At 42.0% G+C, this 12,829-nt stretch overlaps 1 protein-coding gene across 1 annotated transcript; it reads left to right on the forward strand.

Moving 5' to 3' along the window:
- The first annotated feature begins 1,098 nt into the window (after nt 1–1,098).
- gpr157 (G protein-coupled receptor 157) lies at nt 1,099–12,116 on the forward strand. The gene is made up of 4 exons (XM_071373168.1): nt 1,099–1,685; nt 8,285–8,498; nt 8,765–8,959; nt 10,780–12,116. Exons 1-4 carry the CDS (start codon nt 1,309–1,311, stop codon nt 11,017–11,019), a joined length of 1,026 nt encoding a protein of 341 aa, XP_071229269.1. The 5' UTR covers nt 1,099–1,308; the 3' UTR covers nt 11,020–12,116.
- Nucleotides 12,117–12,829: the final 713 nt, after the last annotated feature.

Here is a 12,829-nt window from a genome sequence, read left to right on the forward strand (position 1 = left end):
TGTGTTGTCCTTGTTTATGCAGACAGAGAAGAGCTCCAACTTCTTAATCATAGCCTCAATTTTGTCCTGCACATTGAATATAGTTGCGGAGAGTCCTTGTAATCCTAGATTCAGGTGAGAAAAAACATCACCCAGATAGGCCAGTCATGTGAGAAACTCATCATCATGCAAGCGGTCAGACAAGTGAAAATTATGGTCAGTAAAGAAAACGTTAAGCTTAACGTTAAAACGTTAAGCGTTAATGTGTCAATACTTTGCCCCTTTATAACCAGCGCACTTCTGTATGTTGTAAAAGTGTTACATGGTCGCTGCCCATATCATTGCGTAATGCAGAAAATACACGAGAGTTCAGGGGCCTTGCTTTAACAAAGATAACCATTTTCACTGTAGTGTCCAAAAACTCTTTCAAGCTGTTAGGCATTCCCTTGGCAGCAAGAGCCTCTCGGTGGATGCTGCAGTGTACCCAAGTGGCGTTGGAAGCAACTGCTTGCTTCCATAGTTACCACTCCACTATGTCTCCGTATCATAGCTTTTGCGCCATCAGTACAGATACCAACACATCTTGACCACCAAAGTCCATTTGATGTCACAAAGCTGTCCAGTACTTTAAAAATATCCTCTCCTATTGTTCTGTTTCCAGAAGAGGATGTCTTAATTGACCCCCCATAAACGTAACGGACATATACCAGGAGCTGTGCCAGGCCTGCCACGTCTGTTGACTCATCCAGCTGTAACACATAGAATTCACTGGCTTGTATGCGAAGCAGTAATTGTTTCAAAACATCTCCTGCCATGTCACTGACGCATCGTGAAACAGTGTTGTTTGATGAAGGCATTGTCCGTCTAGTTTTTGTTGGCCTTTTCATCACCCAAATGTATAGCCCCGTTGGAAAATCTAAATTAATTGTTTGAAAATGTGTATCACATTTTTATTTGGCTTACCCCCGACGGCGTTGCGCGTACACCTGGGGGTACGCTTATCTCAGTTTGGGAATAGCCGATCTAGTTCAATTGTGTCATGATTCCACATTTGGATCCGTTTGCATGTTTCGATGGGGGACTTTTATTTTGAAGGCAAACCACCGATTCCATGAGTGTGCTTACGCTAATGTTGTTCACGACACACACATGAACTTTACAACTACCTGGGTACACTACAGTTTTCAGGATCCTTTGACGCGGTGACTTGTTCACCCAAGCAACTAGGCCTATTCGTTGATGGAACGAGTTTATATTGGAATGCTGGAAAACTATTGGTGCCTTGTTAGTGAGTGTAGATTGACCTAGCGCGCAGTAGTTTTGGATATCATGGCGGTTGATAATCAGACTGTTGTGTACATTTCAGAACAGATAGTTATTTTGATTTCGTGTGCCCTGTCTTTTTTGGGCTCTTTACTTATAATCTGTACGTACATCATTTGGCCAGATTTGAGGACAACGCCGAGAAAACTTCTGGTCTACTTGTCCGTGGCTGACTTTTTGTCTGCGGGCTCGTACGCATACGGAGTTTGGAGTGTCTTTGAATCAAACTCTGTGGATTGCGTCGTTCAAGGAGCGATATCTACTTTCGCCAACACAAGTTCGTTTTTCTGGACTGTCGCTATCGCTATATATCTGTACATTTTAATCGTCAAGTCGAATCAAAGACAAGCTGACAGCTTCGTGTTATGTTTTCACGTTATCAGGTGGGTACTTGCGCTTGATTCATTTTCATATCGTAATAATAACAGTTGTGTATAAACTGTGAATTGTTTTGATTGATTTAGATTTAAGTTTGGGATAGGGTCTGTGAAATATCAAGGCCAAGAGTCACCTGATCCAGCTATGTTGTTTCTCTACTCTAGTAATGACGCGTTTATGAATATTCATGAGGAATATATTACCTTCCCATACCTGGGCATTTCAGCACTTCTGACGTTAGGCTATTTCACCATGTAACTTGGTATTAATTCCGCGTTCACATGCGAGTCGCAACTATGAAACTGACGTTTCCAACCTTCTAACTGGTTGTAGTTATGCACGTGCTGCGTTCAAGGAATCAACAAGTCAAGACATTTCCGAGTTTTCTAGTTCGGACTAGCATGTGAACGCGGCATATAAATAAGGTCACCTGGTATTGTACATATGGTAGAGGTATTATACATTGTACTATAGTGTAAACTATTGATACTGTTTCAAACCTTATGAAAATTAGACTTTGAGCATCTTCGGGGCTACACCTGAAGCACCTGCACGCCTATTGTCTCCTGTTTACTCAATTAGGCTAAATAAACATCCAATTAACACCCAATTAATGGTCAATTAATACTCAATGACACATTAGAGCATGTTTTGCAGTACACCTTACACCCAGTCCACTGAAATAAGAGTTGAATAGACACCACAGAAACACGTGGTAGGTTTCTTATTGATAACCAATACAGAAAGGATAGTCTGCCTTTCGGACAATTCTTCACTGAGTTGCTATTTAAGCAATAAGACCTGAGGAGGTGTGGTCTATGGCCAATATACCTCTGCTAAGGGCTGTTCTTATGCACGACGCAATGCGGAATACCTGTGTATATTGGCCATATACCACAAACCCCCCTTAGGTGCCTTATTGCTATTATAAACTGGTTACCAATATAATTAGAGCAGTAAAAAATATATATTTTGTCATACCTGTCATATACGGTCTGATATACCACGGCTGTCAGCGCTCGACCCATCCAGTTTATAATTTATTTTTGTATATAACATCAAAACCCTTTCTCCACCCCAGAGCCCAGGCAATGGACATGCCTTGTCACAATGTGTGTTGTGTTCTATAATGAATTCTTCAGTGATCCCTTTTCTATTGAACCTCACACAACAAGGCCATTCATAGTACATGAATAATAATGTTAGAGGAATTTCATTCCAATGTGTTCGTTAACCAATTCAATTAAAACACTCTGTCCGTTTCTAATAATTTGTAAGGTTCTTATTTGCATAAAATGGACAGAGACCGGCCACCAAATTAATCAATAGCGTTTATTCTCGAGAGCTCTGTTTATCATTTCCGGTACATTGGTTTATATACCTCACATTTCGTCATAAACGTCCCTCCTCCTCTCAGATACAATGGCAACATAGTTCACAAGTCTTCTTCACGTACATTGTCCGCCACCTGTTATACAATCTACTACCAGCCCAAGGTTTCTCCCCTCCCTGGGTGGGGAGACTTCCATCCCTGTTATCAGTTCCACAGTGGTCACCAGCTGTCTGCCACAGTTCCTTGCCTGCCAACAGTCCCTCTTTCTTATGGACAAACATTCTTCATCAGACAGAATATAATTCTGTTAGTTATAATTCTACGTTAAATGTATAAATCCTTTAGTCATTATTCATAAAATTCCCATAACAAATAACAAACGTACAGTTGAAGTCAGAAGTTTATATACACCTTAGCCAAATACATTTAAACTCAGTTTTTCACAATTCCTGACATTTTAATCAGAGTAAAAATTCCTTGTCTTAGGTCAGTTAGGATCACCACTTTATTTTAAGAATGTGAAATGTCAGAATAATAGTAGAGATGGATTTATTTAAGATTTTATTACTTTCATCACATTCCCAGTGGGTCAGAAGTTTACATACACTCAATTAATATTTGGTAGCATTGCCTTTTTAAATTGTTTAACTTGGGTCAAACGGTTCGGATAACCTTCCACAAGCTTCCCACAATACGTTGGGTGTATTTTGGCCCATTCCTCCTGACAGAGCTGGTGTAACTGAGTCAGGTTTGTAAGCCTCCTTGCTCGCACATGCTTTTTCAGTTCTGCCCACACATTTTCTATGGGATTGATGTCAGGGCTTTGTGATGGCCACTCCAATACCTTGACTTTGTTGTCCTTAAGCCATTTTGCCACAACTTTGTAAGTATGCTTGAGGTCATTGTCCATTTGGAAGACACATTTGCGACCAAGCTTTAACTTCCTGACTGATGTCTTGAGATGTTGCTTCAATATATCCATATAATTTTCCATCTATTTTGTGAAGTGCACCAGTCCCTCCTGCATCAAAGCACCCCCACAGCATGATGCTGCCACCCCCATGCTTCACGGTTGGGATGGTGTTCTTCGGCTTGCAAGCCTCCCCCTTTTTCCTCCAAACATAACGATGGTCATTATGGCCAAACAGTTCTATTTTTGTTTCATCAGACCAGAGGACATTTCTCCAAAAAGTACAATCTTTGTCCCCATGTGCAGTTGCAAACCGTAGTCTGGCTTTTTTTATGGTGGTTTTGGAGCAGTGGCTTCTTCCTTGCTGAGCGGCCTTTCAGGTTATGTCGATATAGGACTCGTTTTACTGTGGATATAGATACTTTTGTACCTTTTTCCTCCAGCATCTTCACAAGGTCCTTTGCTGTTGTTCTGGGATTGATTTGCACTTTTCGCACCACAGTACGTTCATCTCTAGGAGACAGAACACATCTCCTTCCTGAGCGGTTTGACGGCTGCGCGGTCCCATGGTGTTTATACTTGCGTACTATTGGTTGTACAAATGAACGTGGTACCTTCAGGCGTTTGGAAATTGCTCCCAAGGATTAACCAGACTTGTGGAGGTCTACAATTTGTTTTCTGACGTCTTGGCTGATTTCTTTTGATTTTCCCATGATGTCAATCAGAGGCACTGAGTTTGAAGATTGACCTTGAAATACATCCACAGGTACACCTCCAATTGATTCAAATGATGATGATGTCAATTAGCCTATCAGAAGCTTCTAAAGCCATGATGACGTTTAAAGGCACAGTCAACTTACTGTATGTACACTTCTGACCCACTGGAATTGTGATACAGTGAAATAATCTGTCTGTAAACAGTTGTTGGAACAATTAATTGTGTCATGCACAAAGTAGATGTCCTAACCGACTTGCCAAAACTATAGTTTGATATCAAGAAATTTGTGGAGTGGTTGAAAAAACAAGTTTTAATGACTCCAACCTAAGTGTATGTAAACTTCCGACTTCAACTGTATAGGTGCCAAGTCAGACTTTGGTTCCAGTACTATTTGAAATCATTTGTAATACTTTATCTGGCCTTGATTGAGCTTGCCTGCTGCAATGGAAGCAATAGAGTAGTTGCAAAAGTGCAACCCCCATCCTGCACTCCAGACAGACCAGAGCAAACGCTGAAATTACTTGTAAGATGTTGAATAGTATTTGAACCAAGTTTTGATCCCAGTACACTTTTTTTTTATATAAACCAGCTCAAAAGGGAGTAGCAATACAGTTGATTGAGGTTTCTGTACCTTCAGCTGTGACCCAAATCCTACAGCGCATTCGGAAAGTTATCAGACCCCTTTTTTCACACATTGTTACGTTACAGCCTTATTCTAAAATGGATTCAATTGTTATTTTCCCCTCATCCATCTACACACAATACCCCATAATGACGAAGCAAAAACAGTTTTAATATATTTTTTTTAATCCTTATTTAAAAAAGTATTCAGACCTTTTGCTATGAGACTTGAAATGGAGCTCAGGTGCGTCCTGTTTCCATTGATCATCCTTGAGATGTTTCTACAACTTGATTGGTGTTGTTACTACCTTCTTGCCCTTTGTGCTGTTGTCTGTGCCCAATAATGTTTGTGCCATGTTTTGTGTTGCTGCCTTGCTATGTTGTTGTCTTTAGGTCTCTCTTTATGTTGTGGTTTCTCTCGTCGTGATGTGTGTTTTGTCATTTATTTATTTAAATATATATAAATTAGAATATATATACATTTTTATCCCCGTCCCCGCTGGAGGTCTTTTGGTAGGTCGTCATTGTAAATTAGAATTTGTTCTTAACTGACTTGCCTAGTTAAATAAAGGTTTAAATAACAAAAAATTGGAGTCCACCTGTGGTAAATTGCACTGTCAACTGTGCCAACTGTGGCACAGTTGACAGTGCATGTCAGAGCACCAAGCCATGAGGTCGATGGAATTGTCCGTAGAGATCCGAGACAGGATTGTGATGAGGCACAGATCTGGGGAAGGGTACCAAAAAATGTCTGCAGCATTGAAGTTCCCCAAGAACACAGTGGCCTCCATTCTTAAATGGAAGAAGTTTGGAACCACCAAGACTCTTCCTAGAGCAGGCCGCCCGGCCAAACTGAGCAATTGGGGGAGAAGGAGGTGACCAAGAACCCGATGTTCCTCTGGAGATGGTTGTCCTTCTGGAAGGTTCTCCTATCTCTGCAGCACTCCACCAATCAGACCTTTATGGTAGAGTGGCCAGACGGAAGCCACTCCTCAGTAAAAGCCACATGACAGCCCGCTTGTAGTTTGCCAAATGGCACCTAAAGGACTCTCAAACCATGAGAAATAAGATTATCTGGTCTGATGAAAACAAGATTGAATAGTTTGGCCTGAATGCCAAGTGTCAAGTCTGAAGGAAACCTGGCACCATCCCTACGGTGAAGCATGGTGGTGGCAGCATCATGCTGTGGGGATGTTTTTCAACGGCCGGAACTGGAAGACTAGTCACGATCGAGGGAAAGATGAACGGAGCAAAGTACAGAGAGATCCTTGATGAAAACCTGCTCAGGACCTCAGACTGGGGCGAAGGTTCACCTTCCAACAGGACAACGACCCAAAGCACACAGCCAAGACAACGCAGGAGTGGCTTCGGGACAAGTCTATGAATGTCCATGAGGGGCCCGGACTTGAACCCGATCGAACATCTCTGAAGACCTGAAAATAGCTGTGCAGGTCCCCTCTAACCTGACAGAGCTTGAGCGGATCTGCAGAGAAGAATGGGAGAAACTCCCTAAATACAGGTGTGCCAAGCTTGTAGCCTCATACCCAATAAGACTCGAGGATGTACTGGCCGAATGCACTGTATTTATGAACTGTTGGCCTTACCCATGCCTCCTTTAAGACTCTGTAATGTTTCATCTGTATGTGCTACAAAGCAAAAATGTGTCATATGAAGGTTTACCGTTTCCTCTCTAATATGAGTAGTATTTTGAAATAAAAAAAATTCTACGTTTAATTTATAAATATAGAAAATTATACATGAATATTGAACTATTTTTGATTTTGTACATTTTTCAATATTTTTTAAACATAATATACTCTACAAGCATATGCATTCCAGGGGGGGGGGGGGGGGGGAGATATTTCAGTACTTTTTGTATTTATTCGTTTGCTAAAATTTCTAAACCTGTTTTTGCTTTGTCATTTATGGGGTCTTGTGTGTAGATTGATGAGGGGGGGAAACGATTGTAATCCTTTTTAGAATAAGGCTGTTACGTAATAATGTGGAAAATGTCAAGGGGTCTGAACACTTTTTTTATTTTTTATGCTCTGTATATAATGCCCTGGTCAACAGTAGTGTCCTATATATGGAATAGGGTACCTGAAAGGAATGAGTCCAGAAAAATCCTTCAATTATATAACGAGTCATGAAATGTTAAGAGTGAATTGAAGATGTTGGCCCTCAGTGAGTGGAAGATAACCTGAACGCGCAGGGTGTCACGCTCTCCCTCAGTGAGTGGAAGATAACCTGAACAGGGTGTCACGCTCTCCCTCAGTGAGTGGAAGATAACCTGAACAGGGTGTCACGCTCTCCCTCAGTGAGTGGAAGATTACCTGAACATGCAGGGCGCCATGCTCTCCCTCAGTGAGTGGAAGATTACCTGAACGCGCAGGGCGTCACGCACAGGGCGTCACGCTCTCCCTCAGTGAGTGGAAGATTACCGCAGGTGTCTACCTACTGACTGATCTACAAATCACCTTGCATCATAAATAACTGCTCACTTATTATTTTTAGATCAGTCAGTAATTTACCCCCAATGCATCATGGATTTGATTCTCTCGAACACGGCCAACATCTCATCTTCGGTTTTAAGGCTCAAAATTTAAAGGGGTAGCATGCTGAAATGTTAGCCTTGATCCACACTGAGTGGTTCTGTTTCATATAGTGAAATAAAAGCAATTCAGTTTACATACAGGCTGCTGAAATGTTACACTATGTGTGACTCGTGTGACTTTTCAGGAAGTGAGTTGCAGATTTTGGGGTTGCACTTTCAACATGTAGGCTATATATCGAGGCCTAAGCAGCTTTCCTTGGTAGCATGACATAGTTGCACATAATGATCACCAGACTTTAGAGGAAGTGTGTGGCTGGCAAGCTTGTCAGGAGGTTCACAATGATATGTTCATTAATTCATTATTTCTGCTCATCCACCACTGCCTCCTCTTCCCCTGTCGCTTCCTCTTCCCCTGTCGCTTCCTCCTCCTCTGCCCCTGTCTTCCTCCATCTCTCCCCTTCCCACCAGCTGGGGCATCCCTCTAGGTATCACAGTAGCAGCTCTGTCACTGGGCCGTATTGGCTACGATGCATCGGAGGTGTCTGTGGGCTGGTGCTGGGTGAGTATCCAGGCTCCAGACCATGTCCTGTGGATGCTGCTCACTGGGAAGATATGGGAGTTCCTGGCCTATCTCACCCTCCCCGTTCTCTATGTCCTCATCAAGAAGCACATCCACAGAGCGGTGAGGATCTGTTACAATCTATACCCCAGTACTATTGATAAGTGTCACCGGGGTGAAATTTGAGGAGGAATGCATGTAATTTAAAAAATATATTTTAGACAAATTTAAAGTCATGATTTCACTGCGGTTTTACATTGATTTTTGCAGAGTTCTTGAGGTGGCTTTACTAATTCCTGTGTAGACTATCACAAACATTTTTCCATGGCGGGTCTCAAGCACATTTAGCCACTTGATAAATACTCCTGTTTTGTCTCTATGTCGACCAGCATGCGGCTCTGTCTGAGTACCGGCCCATCCTGGCCTGCAGTCCTCAGTCCCAGTCCCTTTCCAATATGGCCGACAGGAAGTTGACCCTTATCCCCATCATCTTCATCGCCCTGCGTATCTGGAGCACCGTGCGCTTTCTGCTGATGCTGGCGGACTCCCCCGCCAGGCAGAACCCTGTGCTCGTCACTCTACATGTGAGTTTTGTATTGGCACATCTCCAGGCCTCATGTTCTATCCTCACCAATGATTCTCAAAACCTGCCGCAGCATGTGTGCAGTAGGGTTTCTGTTAGCCGGTAATAGCCGACTTTTGTCCGATTAGAAATGCCAATAAATAAAAATGGCACCGGCCCATTGTCCAGGAGAAGAAACAATCGCATTGTGAAATAATGTTTTATAGCCTCTCCATTGATGGAAATACATTAGACTGGTCATGCTTATCGGTCTGTAGGTTCATTTAGCAAAATATAGTGGAATTAAATTGACGTTTGTGCAGTATATTCGTTATGGATCTTATTTACAGCATACAGATACATGGCCTTTGAGTGGAAAATATATTAGACAGAGCAAGAGCTGTTGCTAGAGCATCTTATGGTGCTTTCAAGACAACTGCGAACTCGAAAAAATGTTGAGGTCAAATCATGACATCAGTGATCTTCAGGTCGAAAGTTGGACCTCTAGAAAGAGGCTTGACTTCCCAGAGTTGGAATTCCGAGTTGGATGACCATTGAAAACAACTTTTCCCAGTCGGAGCTCGGTTAACCCCCCCGTTCAAAGTTGTCTTGAACGCCCCCCCCCCCCCCCAGTTCAAAGTTGTCTTGAACGCACTGAAGTCTGAGATTTCCGAGTTCCCAGTTGTTTTGAACGCGGCATCAAACGACAACGGAAGGCAGGCTTCATCAGCGCGACACTACTTTGCAATGAGCTGGAGGCCGTATGTGTAACAGTTTAACTTTAGTCCGTCCCCTCGCGCGAACCAGGGACCCTCTGCACACATCAACAACAGTCACCCACGAAGCATCGTTACCCATCGCTCCATAAAAGGAAAGGCTATGAGCGCGCACCACCGCTAACTAACTAGCACCGCTAACTAGCTAACTAGCTAGCCATTTTTGTCAAACATATACTTAATTGTTTTAATACATATTAAGAGGCACGTCTTACCTTGCTTTAAAGTAGCTTAGTAGATCTCTTCCACATTTTTAACGGATATTTTCATCTTTGTCACATGAAACCACTCGCATTTGCAATGTACCCTTTTGACAGCGGTGCTTTCCGGCGAATAGCGTTATGGAACGAACATTCGCGCATTGCCTACTGCCTTGTGCGTATTGCTTATCTTATAATGTGAATAAATAATAGTTTAACAACGTTTTAAGCTAACCGTTATCTGTTGCATCAGACTCTGCTTTTTTAACGTTTTTTAAATGTTTTATTTGGCCTACTGGTTGTAAGAATTTGTGATCTATCTTCCCACAATTGTCCCATAGTCTGTTTTGGGAATAGGCTATTTGTTTCTCGACAAGCTGATCAATAGAATAGGTAGCCTAAACTTTTCTAATATAGTAGATTGACATAGGCTGGTGATTTTTATTTTTATTTTTTTTATTTTTTGCTGTTCATTATTCTTCTTGTTGGCTGAGGAAAAGTTAGTGGGCAGTTATTCTAACATGTTCAAAGTGAGCATCATAATTCGTTGCGTTCTCGACTTGCGTGTTCTGTTAATATGAATTAAATGTTATGTCTGTCATTCAGTGCACAGTGTGGTGGATACTCTAATGAGGTTACGCACCCTGTAAAATGTCCGGTAAATTTAAAATGTTGCAGGTCAAATGTTCAGCACCACATTTTCCTAATGGAAACCCTTGTGTATGCAGTATAAGAACCTTTGGCAACAAATATCAGTACCTAACTGTCTATCCATCCACCAAACCTCTCTTTCCTTCATTCATCTTTACATTCATCCTTTAGTCATATATCTGTCCGTCCATTAATGGTTGAATCTGTTTCTCTAGGGCATTGGGAATACCTTCCAGGGAGCTGCAAACTGTATCATGTTTGTCCTGTTCACCCAGCCAATCCGCTCCCGTCTCCTCACCATGCTCTGCTGCTGCTCCTGCAGGGTCGGGTCTGGGGCCTCCCTCATACCTTCCAACACATCCAACCACAGTGGTTTGGTCCTGGATGTGGAGACCCCCTCACAACCAGAGGACATCCCCAATACCAGCCCTCGTGGCTGGCCGGACGGCTGCTGACCCTGGGGCTGACTGGATGGACGGAGCACACTCGCACCCTGGCTGGCTTTCTGAGACACTTTTCACAATATTGAGCCGAGCTGTACTTCGCTGGCCTGGTTCCACATCCTCTGCCATAGATGCCTGGTGCTGTGTGAAAGGAGAACATCAGAGTTAGCACCGTAGTGTGAAAAGGGCAGGTCTAATAGACGTTGAGTGGGGGGGGGGGGGGGGGGGTTGGAAACTAGCTTCCGTACTGCAGTCCACTCATTAATGCAAGTGCCCCCCCCCCCCCCCCAAGGGAGGGTCGCAAATTCTGCAGACGTGTGCACGTTGTACGGCCTCTCCTGACAGGCCACACACTCAACATGCACTTTAAGTGATGAGGATAATCAAAGCATTAAAGCACGCATGCCGTTTTTTGTTTTTTTTGGAAGAGATTCCTTGCTGTGCTCAGTCACTAGCATTGGACCATCCATAAGGGTGATCGCCAAGGTCATTCTAGTGGGGAAGTTGTACATAGGGCTCTGTTCAAAAGTAGTGCACTATATAGGGAATAGGGTCCTGGTCTAAAGTAGTGCACTATATAGGGAATAGGGCCCTGGTCTAAAGTAGTGCACTATATAGGGAATAGGATGTACATGTGGATGTATTTTTAAGGGGTTTTTCCAAGGCAACATTTTATATTGTTCTTACTTATCGGTGTCTTCCTATTCTTGTATTAGAGCAACAGACACTGCACAGTGCAATTTAATATTGTTATTTTTATACCGGGTTATCGTTGAGTTTATAGCATTGTTTAACAATGTACTTTGTATCTCAAATTAAATGTTGCATCTACTGTTTTGGTAAATGGCACCATATCACTACTACCAATGACGTTTACAAAAGCCACAACCTACTGAAAGATGGTGTCGAATTTGGCTGTACGAAGAGTCTATGTTCTGAAAAGGGCTCTCACTCAACATGGTATATTGGTAAAGAGGAAAGTAAAAGTTGTGCCTTATCAATAGCTATCTACTTTGCCAAATCTCTTTCTACTTTATTTTTTATTTTTATTACTGATGTTTTTTGAAGTGTAAATCATAATAAAGACTAATAAATCCACTAAAGACTGATCTCTGAGCTACAACTATCATTTATCCCTCTGTCAACTAGATGTCTTGAACAATGTATTTTAATTAGGTGTTTCATTGCTTTTTGCAGAAAAATAACATTTTAAAGCCTTTTATTTAATTTTCTTTTGCTGATGTGTCAGGCCTGGTCAAAAGTAGTGCACTATATAGGAAATAATGGTCAAAAGTAGTGCACTATATAGGAAATAATGGTCAAAAGTAGTGCACTATATAGGAAATAATGGTCAAAAGTAGTGCACTATATAGGAAATAATGGTCAAAAGTAGTGCACTATATAGGGAATAATGGTCAAAAGTAGTGCACTATATAGGGAATAATGGTCAAAAGTAGTGCACTATGTAGGAAATAATGGTCAAAAGTAGTGCACTATGTAGGAAATAATGGTCAAAAGTAGTGCACTATGTAGGAAATAATGGTCAAAAGTAGTGCACTATGTAGGAAATAATGGTCAAAAGTAGTGCACTATGTAGGAAATAATGGTCAAAAGTAGTGCACTATGTAGGAAATAATGGTCAAAAGTAGTGCACTATGTAGGAAATAATGGTCAAAAGTAGTGCACTATATAGGAAATAATGGTCAAAAGTAGTGCACTATATAGGAAATAGGGTGTCGTTTTGGATGCAGACAAAGTGCTGCTGTGTTTAGGGGGAGAACTGCTCTCGACCACGAGTGATTATTGTTTAATTGACCTTTCC

The sequence above is a fragment of the Salvelinus alpinus genome, chromosome 28, assembly GCF_045679555.1.
Source record: "Salvelinus alpinus chromosome 28, SLU_Salpinus.1, whole genome shotgun sequence".
NCBI classification, from domain to species: domain Eukaryota; kingdom Metazoa; phylum Chordata; class Actinopteri; order Salmoniformes; family Salmonidae; genus Salvelinus; species Salvelinus alpinus.